We start from the raw sequence: 14,365 nt of genomic DNA on the forward strand, positions 1-14,365 counted from the left end.
GACACCCAGCCTGGGGTCCCTTCTGTTCTCAGCCTCCTCACATCTGGTAGTTCCCAAGAGGGAACCCGTGGGAGGCCAAGTGGGCTCCTCGCCCTGTCCTGCAGCTGTATTCTCTCACCTTAGGCCTCTGGATGGGAACACCTGCCTCTCCCCGATGCACAGCTGGGCCCCGCTGCAGGTGCTGCACGGTGACGCCGACGTCCTCTTTCCTGTCCGCGGTGTGGGCTCCTACAGCCCAGCAGGTGGGTGTTTCCTCATCGCTCTTTTCCTCCAGTAAGAGTGTCGGCCCCCGACAGCCCACAGGTGTGTGTGAGTTACCTCTCCAGGTAGGAATGGGAGCAGGGAGCCACGGGAGCTCGAGGTGAAGGGGTTGTTGAGATTCAGAGGTGAGGGGGTTTAGCTTCTCTTCCTGCTGAACCCAGGATGTTGAGGGGCCCTCAGCTGAGCGAGTGTTGGACTGAACCAGCTGTCAAGTCACCAGGGAGCCCAGGCCTGTTTGTTTTCTCCCCTGTGATTTGCTGAACTTGGTCATGTAAAAGTTGCCCATAAATAGTGTCCGTTATTTTGTCACTGAGTCAGAATTGACTCGATGGCAGTGGGTTTTGGGTTGGATTAGAAAGGAGAAGCTCACTGAGCTCATATCTATAAAGGCCCTGGCACCCTTTGCAGAAAATGCTTGGGGGATCAGGGAGTCGCTTGGTTAAAACTGGCCTTGCTATGGGTAAGCGTTTCTGTACCATTCTGCACAGTTGAACACGCTCACGTGTGGTTTGTTATTGTTTTCTTTAGCTAGAGCGGGTCACGGGGAATGTGGAAGATCCCCACTGGCCCTTTGGGATGGGTGTGCCATGAAGCTGGCATGGTGCCCAGCACAGAGAAGTGCTCAGTTCCTGCTCACTGCCTCCATGGCAACCCCGGTCAGAGAGGATGCGCCCAACCCACGTAGGTTCCCTTCTTGTTTTCCCAGGAAGCCAGTGCCCATCTCTGGCCCCAGATTTAGGGAACTGGGACTGGGACCCACCTGACTGCTTAGGACACTGTTGAAATCCAGGACTGAACGGTAGGCTGTCATTCTTGTCACTTGGCAGGGAACAGAAACCCACTCAAACCAGCTTAAGCAAAGAGATGGCCTGGAGACACAGTAGCAGCAGTACAGAGTGCGTTCAGATCCAGTCCCTGGAAAGTGGTGTGAGCTTGGGCAGGTTACTGCTCTGTAATTACTCCCAGATACAAAGTGAGGCTGATTGGAGTATGTGGCTAAGTTACTGAGTGTCCGTCGGTCTCGATCTGGTCATCTAGAAAGTAGGATGATGGTAATGATGATGATAGCCCACACAGGACTGAGTGAGTGAGCGGGATTACCTCACTGACCCTTCACCACAGCCCTGTGACGAGCTGGCGGTTGTTGTATCCCTTCTTCTCAGGGTTGTGGTGAAGTTTCCATGACGTAACCTGGGAAAAGGCCCAGGTGCATGCAAAACCCTGTGAAAGCTTACTGTAAATGGTTGTAGTGATGGGACATTTTGTGGGTGTCTGCAGGCCAGAGAGCTGGGACTTTGGAATGGAGGGGAAGCTTCTGGCTTGGTGGGTTCTGCCATTGTTCTCACCCCACTTCCCTGTACTTCCTTATGGCACTCTTCCCTCCTCTCCTCTCTGTGCTCTAGTCTTTGTTCTTTGTCGTTCTCACCCTTTTCCCTTTTAGCCTGTCCTTGACCTTAGCCACATCATCTTCCTTACCATCTGGAGCTTCTCTCTGTGGACCTCAGTTGAAATCCCCAGAGAGGGGCAGCCTGGTTGGCAAGTTCATGTCTGCAGACCAGGCCACAGAAGTCCTGCGTTTGTGGCCAGCGTCAGCCAGCCCCTTTCACTCAGGTGACCATCCTTGGACCAGACAGCTAGGGGCATGGTTTCCTCACCATTGCCCATCCAGCAGCAGTGTGGACATGGGGGAATTTCTGAAAGAGGGGGCAGGGGCATGTCTAAGACCACTGGAAAGATTTGAATCTTTGGTCATGGCCTCCAGGTCATGATCCAGTCCTCTGCTTACCTTGTCTCACTTCCCACTGAGCTTGTTGCTGGGCTGTAAGGTGCATGCAGCCAGCAGGTTGCTTCAGGTGGCACCTTGATATCTTAGCTGGGCTCCTGTAAGCCCTCAGACCCTGAGGCTGTTGGCTCTTGGCTCTGGGGCATTGCTGTTAGCCTCTCAGGGTGGGGTTTAGTCTTACCACGGGCCTTCTTCCTCCCCTGCTGGGCTTCCTACAGACTAATGTTTCCAGAAAGAGTAGCCCTTGGCTGTCCTCAGGATCCTTGGGAGAAGGCTTCCCCCTGGCAGATTCCTCTGGCCCCACATCTGGCTGTCAGCCTCGCAGACTCGGGCTCCATCTTGTCACCAGTTGACAGGACTCCCAGCTCCAGCTTCCCTCGATGATACTCACCAGAGATGGTGTGCATAAGCCAGCCTGCCAGCTTTGTAATTTACTCCAGTGACAGCAACGCTGTCAGGAGTTCTGGAAGCTTGTGTCAGCATGGGGGCAGACTCATGGTGGGAAGAACATTACATGGGAAGACACAATATTCCAGGGCTGTCTGAAGATCCCGAGTCAGAGCCAGGGCGTCAGTTACCTGGTTGGAGCTCTGCATTACATCCGGACCCTCCTGGCCTGATACCCGTTTCCAAGGAGACATGTGGCCAGGTGGTTTGGAGATGTGGCCTGCCCCCTGGGGCGCCTTGCCTGGGCAGGTCCTGCCAGCATGCCTCTCGCAGACTCCTTTTTTCTCTCCCTTCTAGTTCTAACTTGATGGACACTCTCTCTCTAGTGATGTTCACACGTTCTCTGTAATTCTAGCCAGGAATCCATTCTGCCTCTTTAATGATGACTTCACACGCAGAAGGGAGCCCTGGTGGCATAGTGGTTAAGCTCTCGGCTGCTAACTGAAAGGTCACTGGTTCGGATCCACCAGCCACTCTGCAGGAGAAAGATGTGGCATTCTGTTTCAGTGAAGATTACAGCCTTGGAAAGTCTATGGGACTGTTCTCCTCTGTCGTATAGGGTCACTATGAGTCAGAATTGACTAAGTGGCAGTGGGTTTTGGTTTTCCCACACAGAGACTTGAGGAGACTTTACAGTCCTCTTTGACAATATTGAAGCCTTCACGGTCACTTCCGTTGGGGGGTTTTTCGAGGCAGAGGAAGGGAGGGATGGTTGGGGATAAAAAGGGAAGTGGTGCACAGGGCTGGGAGGGATGGATGTTTTTTGCAGCTACATCTTGGGAGGGAGGAAGCATCAAAGAAGAGGACCTTGGACACAGAACTGTGTGGAGGCCTGGGAGACGAAGCAGCTCTGCCATTTGGGAGGCTCTCCTCTGGAGCCCCATTTCTGGGGTTAAGGGGGGACCCAGTGAAGGGAGGCCCCAGCCCAGGCTTGCAACATGAGACCCGGCCAAGCAGGTGGAGGGCTAGACAGCCAGCAGTGCCTCTCTGTGGGAAGGTTATCTACAACGGAGTGAGACCGTTTACCGGCATCTCCCTGATACTGCAAGGGATGGAAGGGCAAAGTCCAAACATTCTTCCAAGTGGGAATGATAAATGGAGGTGAAAGATAACCCATCACCACTAGTCTGATTGGTTTTCCGGATGACATGTCCAAAGGAAGTGAGTTGAAGTCTCAATTGCTAGAAAAGGACATCATGTTTGGTAAAGTAGAAAACAAGGGAAACCCTCAATGAGATGGACTGACACAACAGCCGCAACAGTGGACTCAAACACACCAACGATGGTGAGGATGGTGCAGGACTGGGTAACATTTTGTTCTGTTGTAGATAAGGTTGCCTTGAGTCAGGGTGGACTCCACGGCAACTAACAGCAACACTCATCTGAGATATGCAAACGTCTCTTCTTTGAGGGTCCTGTGTTTAGTGTTGGGTTTTAGCCATTGCAAAGCCTGTCTATTTCTGAGGACTGTCTTAGGTTCTTTTGAAACCTCTGATCCTCGAGCCCTTTTTTCCCCCATTAAGTCTAAAGTTCTTCAACTTCTGATTGTCCTGCCACGGAGTTTTTGGGGTTGTTGAGGCTGAGGAGGGGCTCTTGTAGCCCTGCTATAATCTGATACGGTGGATTTTTGAGCTCGGCTCTCAGAGGGTAATTGTGAGTGTCAGGATATCGTGACAGGCTGGCCGGGCACTGTGTTGTATGTGGTTGCTAACTCACACCTGTGGGCTGTGTGCCATTTGGGGTTCACGTTTTTCTTCATTCAATCATTGGACGTTTCTGCTCTGTGCCTGGCATTGTGCTGGGCTCTGGGACTCCAGAAGTCAATCCTATCAGGAGTTTTACATGCAAGGAGGGGACATCATTTTAATTGACGTAAAGGAGAAAGGAATGGCTGGTCACAGGGTACTCTGAATGCTTTCACAGTCCTATTCTAATTCATCATTATCTCTTGCCCAGACTATTACATAATAGTCTCTCTGCAGCCCTCCCTCCTTCTGTCCTTGCTCCCTACCCCCCAGCCTTTCTCCGGTTAGCAGCCAGAGTGATCTTTTTTTTTTACGTTAGATGGTTTACAGAGCAAATTAGTTTCTCATTAAACAATAAATACACATATTGTTTTGTGACATTTGTTGCCAACCCCACAACATGTCAACACTCTCCCCTTCTCAACCTTGGGTTCCCCACTACCAGCTTTCCTGTCCCCGCTGCCTTCTCATCCTTGCCCCTGGGCTGGTGTGCCCATTTAGTCTCGTTTTGTTTTATGGGCCTGTCTCATCTTTGGCTGAAGGGTGAACCGCGGGAGTGACTTCATTACTGGGCTAAAAGGGTGTTGGGGGCCAGACTCTTGGGGTTTCTCCAGTCTCTGCCAGGCCAGTAAGTCTTGTCTTTTTTTGTGAGTGAGATTTTTATTCTACATTTTTTTCCAGCTCTGTCTGGGAACCTCTATTGTGTTCCCTGTCAGAGCAGTCAGTGGTGGTAACCAGGCACCATCTAGTTGTGCTGGACTCAGTCTGGTGGAGGCTGTGGTAGTTGTGGTCTATTAGTTCTTTAGACTAATCTTTCCCTTGTGTCTTTGGTTTTCTTCATTCTCTCTTGCTCCAGACGGCAGAGTGATCTTTTAGAACATAAATCAGATTGCATCATTCCCCTGCTCCAAACTCTTCCATTGCACTTAGGATAAAATCTAAAATCTTCACTGTGGCCACCCAGGCCCCAGCTAACCCCTCCAGCCTGTCTTCCCATTTCCCATTTGCTTGGTGCCCCCAACCACGCTGGTGGCTTCCAATCACTTGTTTACGCTGAGCTGCACCTTTTGTCTCCTCATGCGCTTCCTGCCCTCCACACCCCGGTGTGTGTCCTTCAGGGTGCAGCTCAGGTGTCTCTCTCTGACCCTCCGCAGGCAGATGAGGCCTCGTGTTCACGCTGTCGCGATGACTCGTCGTCTTCGTTGCGCCCACCTCAGTTTGTAATGACGTGTTTGTGCAGTTATCAGACTAATGGCTGTCCCCTGACTAGACTGTGTGGGCCATGAGGGCAGGGGCCATGTCCACCTAGCTTCCAGTGTGCCCCTGACCCAGCCACTGCCGGGCCCAGGGCGGGAGCTCAGTGATCCTTGTAGGATGGACGAGGGGATGGACGTGGTAGGAGGTGAGGTGGCTGGCTGTGGGAGTGTTTGTGCGGTGGTTGGAAGATGATAGCAGGTGTGGACAAAGGGACGGAGACAGGAACGCCATGGGTGTGGGGTGTGGAAGCAGGTGATTCAGATCCACTGATGGGAGATTGTAGGTCCAAAAGGGGAGGGCTCAGCTCTGCAGGTGGGCAGGCGGGCACACCAGGGGGGTTTAAATCCTGGCCTTTGTCAGCTGGGTGATCCAGGACAGGTTACTTAAATCCTCTGGGTCTGTTTCCTCATCTCTAAAATTAAGTTCCTAATAGTCCCTGCCTCGGAGAGGGCCTTGAGGATGGATGACACAGGCTATGTCTCTGTGATTGCGTGATGTGCCGCAGTGCCGCCAGGCGCTGTGCTAGCTAATCATGCTGGTGTGTTATTGAGGGCTGGTGGGAAATAAGCTTGGGCTGACTTGGCATAGCACCTCGAATGCTCAGCAGACGATGTGGGCCTTTATTCTGCCCATGGATTCCTGTTGTATGTTTTGGAGCACCCGTTTTTGCCTCAAGGAGTGGAATCTGGCAGCCCTGTGTGAGTTAGTTTGGAGAGGGGGAGACAGAACTAGGGGACCTGCTGCAAAGACTTCTTGAAAAACTCATTGCTGTCGAGTCAATTCTGACTCATAGTGACCCTACAGGACAGAGCAGAACTGCCCCATAAGGTTTCCAAGGCTGTAATCTCTATGGAAGCAGACTGCCACTTCTTTCTCCCGCGAGGTGGCTGGTGGGTTCAAACCGCCGCCCTTCTGGTTAATAGCCAAGTGCTTAGCCACTGTGCCATCAGTGCTCCCCCAAAGACTCCTTAGAGGATGTCATGGATTGAATTGTGTCCCCCCAAAATATCTGTCAACTTGGCTAGATCATGATTCCCAGTAGTGTACGATTGTCTACCATTTTATCATCTGATGTGACGTCCCTGTGTGTTGTCAGTGCCGTCACTATGACATAATAAGGTGGTTTAGCGGCAGTTATATCGATGAGGTCTACAAGATTAGGTATTGTCTTAAGCTAATCTCTTTTGAGATATAAAAGAGAGAAGCAAGCAGAGAGATGTGGGAACCTCATACCATCAAGAAAGTAGTGCTGGGAGCAGAGTGCATCCTTTGGACCTGAGGTTCCTAGGCAGAGAAGCTCCCAGACCAAGGGAATATTGATGACATGGACCTTCTTCGAGAGCCGACGGAGAAAGTGTTCCCCTGGAGTTGATGTCCTGAATTTGGACTTGTAACCTACTGGACTGTGAGAGAATAAATTTCTCTGTTGAAGCCATCCACTTGTGGTATCTCTGTTAGAGCAGCACTAGATGACTAAGACAGAGGATACTGAGTCTTTGAACTAGGATGGCAGTGGAAACAGCTTGCAGGCAGAGTGTGAGGAACATTAGGTGGAACTGACAAGACTTGGAGACCGCCTGTGATCGGGGGGTGGTCACTGTTCTAAGGCTGTGGCCCAGTGGGAGGTGTTGACACAAGAGGAGCGGTTTTGAAGGTCTCCATCAGTTGGTAGGCCCAGTAGGGTATCCTAGTAGAGCTTGTGGCGGGCAGTTAGAAAGGTGGGACTAGGATTTAAGACCAAGGTCGTAGCCTGAGGTGAGGGCTTGGGAGTTGTCATCTTCACAGAGGTGAGATCTGGAGCCAAGACCTTGCCTGTATCTGCCGAGGAGGAGAGTGGGCCCGGAGACATGATCCAGGAACACCTTCACTTTGGGATCAGAGAGCAAGATGGTGGAGGGGCAGGGGCCAAAGAGTAAGGTTATGAAGGCTGAGAGGTGAGACTCCAGCAAGGAGGCAGTGTTCAACTTTGTCATAGCTGCAGGAAGATAGGCAAGGAAGGGTTCCTTGGGGTCCTTAGAAAGTAATTCCAGTTGCCTGGGAGGATGAGAGCCTGTGATAGCCAGGATCCACTGTAGAGCAAGGTGACGCTAACCACCACTCACTGAGTCTTCTCATTGAGATACATATGTTACAGTACAAAATTACGTGGAAGGCATTATTAAAAATGCTATGTGGTAGGCACTAGTATTATCCCATTTCATAGATGAGGAAACTGAGGCACAAAGCGGCTTGTACTTGCAGAATTAAAGTGGAAGAGTGGGGACTTGAACCAGCAGATGGGTCCACGCCCTTGAACTAAGCACAATACTAGATAACAAGAGAGGAAGGTGGAGAAGCAGACACTGTTCATTTCAACCTTTTAACTTCTTGAAAGAGTCAAGAGTGAGCAGACCAGCTTGGTAGGGACAGCTGGGTAGAAGAAAAGGGTAAAAGACACTATTTCCCCCTTTATAGCTGGGGAATCAAGCATGACTGAATGAAGCAAAGAAAGGGCTTGAGGGGGCAGAGCTGGTAGCGGTGTGGAGGAGGAGGCTGCACAGATGGAGTTGGGGAAGAGCAAGTCCTGCTCCTTCCGTCTCCGTGCCCTTGCCCTGATCCAGAGCTGGGTCTGTGGTGCGCATTGACAAACGACTAGTTTCTCCAATGAGCAGATGTTCTCCTGGGTGTTACTGGCCTTACTTCATGTCCCTGTCCCACCTAAGGTTTGTGGATTTGGGGCCATATAAGGCATGTGCACTGTTTCCTGGAAGGACATCTCAGCAGCAGCTAATACCTTTATGAACATAATTAATGCCTCTCGCCTCTTGGTTCTAGAGATTATTTCTAGCCTTACTTCTTGCCAGTGCCTTTCCCAAATGCCACTTAATTCAGGTCTGGTGGCTTTCTAGAAAGCAGCAATGACTTCGTTTTGACACTCTCAGCCATTGGGCCATACTGCCCTCTAGTGTCTCTCTCAGGCCACTACAGGCAGGAACAGTACAGTCTACCAGAAAGCTGATTCTGAGCTTGGCTCTGAGTAGGGACTTCTGGCATGATTCTAGGTTCTGGGTGGCCCAGGGTCAAAACGGTCGCAGTTGAAGTGGGAGTGTAGTGCCATCTATCAGTGCCTGATGCCAAATCTGAGATGATGGCTAAAAAACTGAAATGCGCAGCAGATTAAAATCCAGGGTGCGAATGAGGAAGAATTGAAGTCAACTGATCTGACAGATGAGCTAATGTCTGCACTGTGTCCTTGTCTCATGGAGAAAATGGAATGAAAACATCTGACTTTGTCTCTGTGCCACAGGTGTCCCCGTCGGAAGCCTGGAGAACGGGACAGGCCCGGAGGAGCACAGCCTCGCTGAGCCCGAACGCCGGTACAAGTCAGTGCCATAAACCCAAATTGCCTTTGGGATTGAAATGTCCTAGTCACGACTCTGCATTTCATTCTGTTGTAAAGCTGAGATTAAAGGGCAAGTCCTCACTTCACATTCATGTTCAGATGTAGCCTTACATCACAGAACGGGAAGTAGCCAAGGAGCTTAGGTCATCTTGCCCTCAGCAGACTGGATAAGACACAGTATGTGTCAGACTTCATTTGCATGCCACCTTTATACTTTATATTTTTCAAACCACATCTGGGTACCTCCTCTCTCATTGTTGGCTTAATTTTTTCCTTAGTATTGATTTACTATAAGAAAAAGACCCTCCAAATGCATTTATTTAAAAAGGAAACTTTGTCACTACAGTGAATGGAAAACCAGTATCACTGGTGTAAATAGAAGGCAGCTGGAAAACTGTGCCCTAGGGTTTCTCCACTCAGCACTGTTGACATTTTGGGCCAGATAAGTCTTCGTTGTGGGAGGCTGTCCCGTGCACTGTAGGATGTTTAGCAACATCCTTGGCTTCCACCTTCAAGATGCCAGTAACACCCAAAAATGTCTGCACACATTGCCAAATGTCCCCTGAGGGGTAAAATCGCTTCTCTTTGAGAACCACTGCCGTATATGTGAAAACTACAGTTTACTAAATTCTAGTCTTGCCTGCTGAAGAAGTGTAGAAGATGCATTGGTGTTAAAATGAGACTTCAGTTTTTTTGACCTTACTGAAAGACAAAAAGAAAATTGGAAATGACCACGTTATCTAATGTTTTAGTAGGAATGTCCTTGTACTTTCTGAAGTCCTTTGGTCCCTGTTACTTTGGAAAACTGTACATTGAGACAGAACTGGATATAAATATGACGTCTGACACTTTTACTCATTCTTTGACCTTAGGCAAGTTCCTCTGTTACACTGGACCAGGGGTTGACAAACATTTTCTGTAAAGGGCCAGACAGTGAGCACTTTAGGCTTTGCGGGCTGTATGATCTCTGTGAAAACGACTCAGCTCTGCTGTCGTAGCATAAAAGCAGTGCTGCACAATGGAGACACAAACGGGCATGACTGTGTTCCAGTCACAACAGCAGGTGCTGGGCGAGATCTGGCCTGTTGGCTGTAGTTTGCCACCACTCCTGCTCAGGATCTCAGTTTCCTTTTTCGTAAAGTGAGGCAGTAAGTCTGTCAACCTTGTGTTGTGAGAATTACAGGAGAGGACTATGGGGCCTAGCCCACGTCTGCCACTGTACAAGCTCGGGAAATAGAAGCTTTGGTGTCTGTTGTCGTCCAGAGAAAAGGAAGATTAAGGTAGCGTATTGTAGCACTCGGGAGTGTGGCCTCTGGAGCCAGACCGCCTGGGGCCAAATCCCAGCTCGCCCATTTGCTAACTGTGCAACCTTGGGCGAGTTACTTCACTTCTTTGTGCGTTAGTTTCTTCATCCGTCAGTTATTATTAGGATAATAATAGGGTTGCTAGGGGGATTAAATGAGTTAATATTTTTGTGTAACATTTATAAACTACATAGATATTATATATTTGTGAAGTGCTTAGTACAGTGTCTGGCATACAACAAGCACTATGTAGGTCTTCTTTCTTCCTTTTCTCCCCATACAAAAGTATCTCAAAGGGAAACTGAGTTGCACAAAGTCGTTCCTGTTGGGTGGCAGAGCAAAGACAGGCACCAAAGTCTCCTTGATCTTCGTTGCTCGTAGTCTTTTTTCCCCCTTCTTCCTTTTCATGTGTTAATTTGTTGTCCCATGGTTTAATATCATGTCTGCATTTTCAACTTCAGCTCTAGGTTAGGAGTTACTGACTACCCCAAACCATGCTTGGTGTTGTGGTCTTGCCCTCCCAAAAGGACATCACCTGTAGGAGGCTTGTACCAACCCCTGCAGTGTCAGGAAAGACTGCTGTCACCAGATCTATCCCAAGCTCTGAGTACTCTTTGCTTTATTTTAGACAATTTGTAAAATTTGTAGCAGTGAATGAAAAAAAATACCATTTTGAATCTCCAACTGCATTACATTGTCAATCTTTGGTGCTTTTCCTTCTAGGGGTGTGTGTGTGTGTGTATGTATGCACGCCCATGCGTGTGTGTTTGCACGCTGTTTTCACAAAAGATATTAAACACTATTTTTTCATGTTGCAAACTCTTTGTAAATACAGTTTAAAATGGCTGCCCTCTGTTCCTTCTAGTAGATGTACCTGACTAAACTTATCACCTCCTAGTCTTCTGAACAGTGAGGTTGTGCGTTTTAAGTGGCTGAATGTAACTTCCTTTTGCCTTCTTTTTTCCAGGCTGGAAGCCAGTCCCCCAGGCCAGGGAAACCCTTTGAGCAGCCTATTGCCTTCTGCCTCGGTCCCAGAGTCAATGACAATTAGTAAGTACCTCCTGAGCCACCTCCACCAACACTGGGGCGACTTCTGGGCCTGACGTCACTGCGCTGCCTGTGTGCTTGGCCCACGAGGCTGTGGGATGTGGGGAAAAGTAAGGGGTGTGTGTACATGGCTGTGGACTTGAAGTGTGTGTTTAACATAAAGTGTGGTATGTGGTTGTGGGCCTCCTGAACCATGTGTTAACATGCGATGCTTGGGCATGTGCGCGTATTCTAAAGGACACACGTCAGGGATTGAGCAGCCTTTAGTTGGAAGGGAAGCTTCTGGTTGGTCAAGGTTTTGGAATTTGCGTCTTGCTAGGCAGACAGTTATAGAAGAACTGTTCTAGTTTGCTTTGCTTTGTAACTCTGGAGGAATCTTTTTTTTGTAAATAAAGACAAGTGTGTTTCTCAAAGAATAAAGGTTACTAATGATCAGGTTCAAACTGTTTCCAAGAACCTCTGTCATCTAGTAAACGTATTAGAGATATAGCAGTAAAGATTGGGTTTGGGGGACTTTACGTAACAAGGAACCAACCAGCTGAGGCTTTTTATACGAGAGGAATTCATCTCTCTCTGCAGAGGTAGGCAGGCTGGGGCTGGTGTAGGCCCCATGATCATCGGAGACCTGGTCTCTTTTTATCCTGCCTCGAAGTCCAGGATGGCTGTTTTAGCGCCAGCCTTCTCATTCTCATCCCAGCTAGCATGAGGGAGAAGGGGCAAAGGAGAGATTGCCTCCCTTTCCATAGGTAGGATTCAGGGGTCTGAACTTGGATGGGATAAAAATTAAACCTTTTTCACTAACCTCTAACTGAAAATTCGCATTTCCTTCAGTTAGTGGCAAATCATAGTATTAGCGGAATGGATGATTTGTTACCAGTAGAAGTTTCAGGCACCTGCAACAACTGTAATGTGACATGAAAAAAATCTCAATGTCATTTCTGTAAAAAAGTGCTAGTTATTTAATGTGATAATGCCGTATTATTTTTATTTGTAATCTTTTTAATAATTCTATTTCAATATAATTGGTTTCCTTTGTAATTTTATGTATTTAAAAACATTTTCTGAGATGAGGTCCATGGACTCCACCAGACTGCTGAATGAGTCCATAGTCCACAAAAAGTGAAGACCCACCCCAGGTGTAAGGGACCCTTCAGATGGTACACACGTACCCCACTGACATCTCTGATCAGCATTAGTCCCAGCATATCCCCTAGCTGCAAAGCATCAATGTGCCCAGATTAAAAAAAAAAAAGTCTGGGTTTTCATTGCTAAGGAAGGAAGAGTAGAGTTTGGGAGGCAACCAGCGTTCTCTGATTCAAGGGTGAGAAAGGAAATGAATAGACACTGCAAGGCTGGTGTGGTGAGAATGGCTGGTGTCACTTTGTATGATGAAAATGATGTGATTTATTGTGGCACCTCTCAGCCTTGAATTCAGATGAGCAGGTATTTCTAGATCACCCAGTGTGAGGGAGATGTGGGATAGGAGAACCCGTGGGCTGCTGCTTCCGAATTTCAGTCATTTGTTTACCATCGTACTATTATCTGCCCAATAGTGTTTTTTTTTTTTTCAATGGTGTACTTAAGAAAACTGGAATACACTTATATGAAGAGGAAACTGTATACCATTACTGTAGATAGAGAGCTGCTATTAGCTGACTTAAATAGCACATCACTGTAAAAATCGAGATAGTGTAAAGGAAGCAATGCTAAGTTCTGCCTGGATATTGCTGCCTGTCCAGGTTCTGAACCGAGTCTAGCTCCGTTGTTAAAGAGGGACATGATGAATATTAGAAAGCTGTTGAAGATATCCTGGTGCCAAACTCAGACTTTTTTCTTGGAAGAACTAGAAGGATCGGAGAAGGGAAAAGGACCGACCTGCCTTCTCTGATCTACCGTTATTTACTGCCTTGTCTTTCTAGCCTCTGTAGTCCTCTCTCTTTATATGGGTTACGCCTTGATGGAGATGGATGAGACTGACTGTTACTCTTCAGGTACATCTACTCCCAAAAACCCCTGAAACCCAACCAGCTGCTGTCGAGTCCAGTGCAGCTCGTGGTGCCCCCGTTTGTTTCAGAGTAGAACTGCGTTCCATAGGATTTTCAATGGCTGTGACCCTTCAGAAGTAGGTTGCCAGGCCTTTCTTTTGAGGTGCCTTTGCATGGATATGGGTTGCCACCATTTTAGTTACAGCTGAGCGCTTACCTGTTTGTGCCACCTAGGGACTCCTGTGTACTCTAAAGAACCCCTATTTTCGCCTTATTTACACTTTTTAAGGACAGTGGTCGCTGAGATTGCAGATGTGAATTTGTAGACGCCTCATTCTAGGCGCCACGTGTAGGGATGCCGGCATCTTTGTGCGTCCAGCGGGTGTCTAACGTTACACTGTGAAGTAGGGTTCCTGCTCTCTGGGGTGAAGTCTCGGCATCTCAGGTAAACGTCATTTGCTTCGTCAGCTGCTCTCTGGGGTTGAGGTGGATCAGGTCTGTGGTCTCCCTCAACCATTTTTTGTCTTTGAGGAAGTTGCTGACCTACTTACACATTCTAGTTAAGGACATTCCTCTGAACACACTCTAGTAATGCTGATGGCAGGGATTTAGGCTGTTCTTGTTTTTTGCATACGTTTTCTGAAAACGTATATCCAGTTTTAGTCCTTGGTATCTTTGGCAAGTAAGGACATATCCAGGGTTTACACCTGGCGTCTCTGAAGAAAAATGTCACCACATCCGCATTTTGACCCTCAGTACACTATAGTCATGGGGTTTGTGGGTGAGTGATTGTGTGGGGGAGGTCTGTTTTCGGAAGTAGCTGGAAATTTCAGGGAGCTTTCAGAGGATAACACTGTTGTGTGTTCCAGCACAGACAAGAGGTGAGGGTCCTTAGAGACGCTGAGTGGAGGCTGGTTTGCCTTGTGTCCCCTCCTCCCACCTCCACCTCGTCTGTCATCTGCGAGAGAAGTAAGAAGAGTTGGTCTGTCTAGGGTGTCTGGGGTATCCCAAGAGTGATCCAACTTCAAATTAAGACTTGCACCCTGGGATGGAAAGCACATGGAATTTCACTCTCGAGGAGACACTCGACCTTCGCAAACCCCAGAAGAGCCTGGCAGAGGGAGATTTTCCACTCTGTGCTCCCCGGAGCAGTG

At 48.6% G+C, this 14,365-nt stretch overlaps 1 protein-coding gene across 1 annotated transcript in view; it reads left to right on the forward strand.

Moving 5' to 3' along the window:
- The window catches only part of SNX29 (sorting nexin 29), a 589,817-nt gene that overhangs the window by 97,956 nt on the left and 477,496 nt on the right, over positions 1 to 14,365 (forward strand). The window contains exons 9-11 of the mRNA XM_004373263.3: positions 124 to 242; positions 8,780 to 8,855; positions 11,147 to 11,229. Coding sequence (XP_004373320.2) covers positions 124 to 242; positions 8,780 to 8,855; positions 11,147 to 11,229 — 278 coding nt within the window. The remainder of the gene's footprint in view (positions 1 to 123; positions 243 to 8,779; positions 8,856 to 11,146; positions 11,230 to 14,365) is intronic.

Source organism: Trichechus manatus, unplaced genomic scaffold, assembly GCF_000243295.1.
Source record: "Trichechus manatus latirostris isolate Lorelei unplaced genomic scaffold, TriManLat1.0 scaffold00024, whole genome shotgun sequence".
In the NCBI taxonomy this organism is placed as follows: domain Eukaryota; kingdom Metazoa; phylum Chordata; class Mammalia; order Sirenia; family Trichechidae; genus Trichechus; species Trichechus manatus.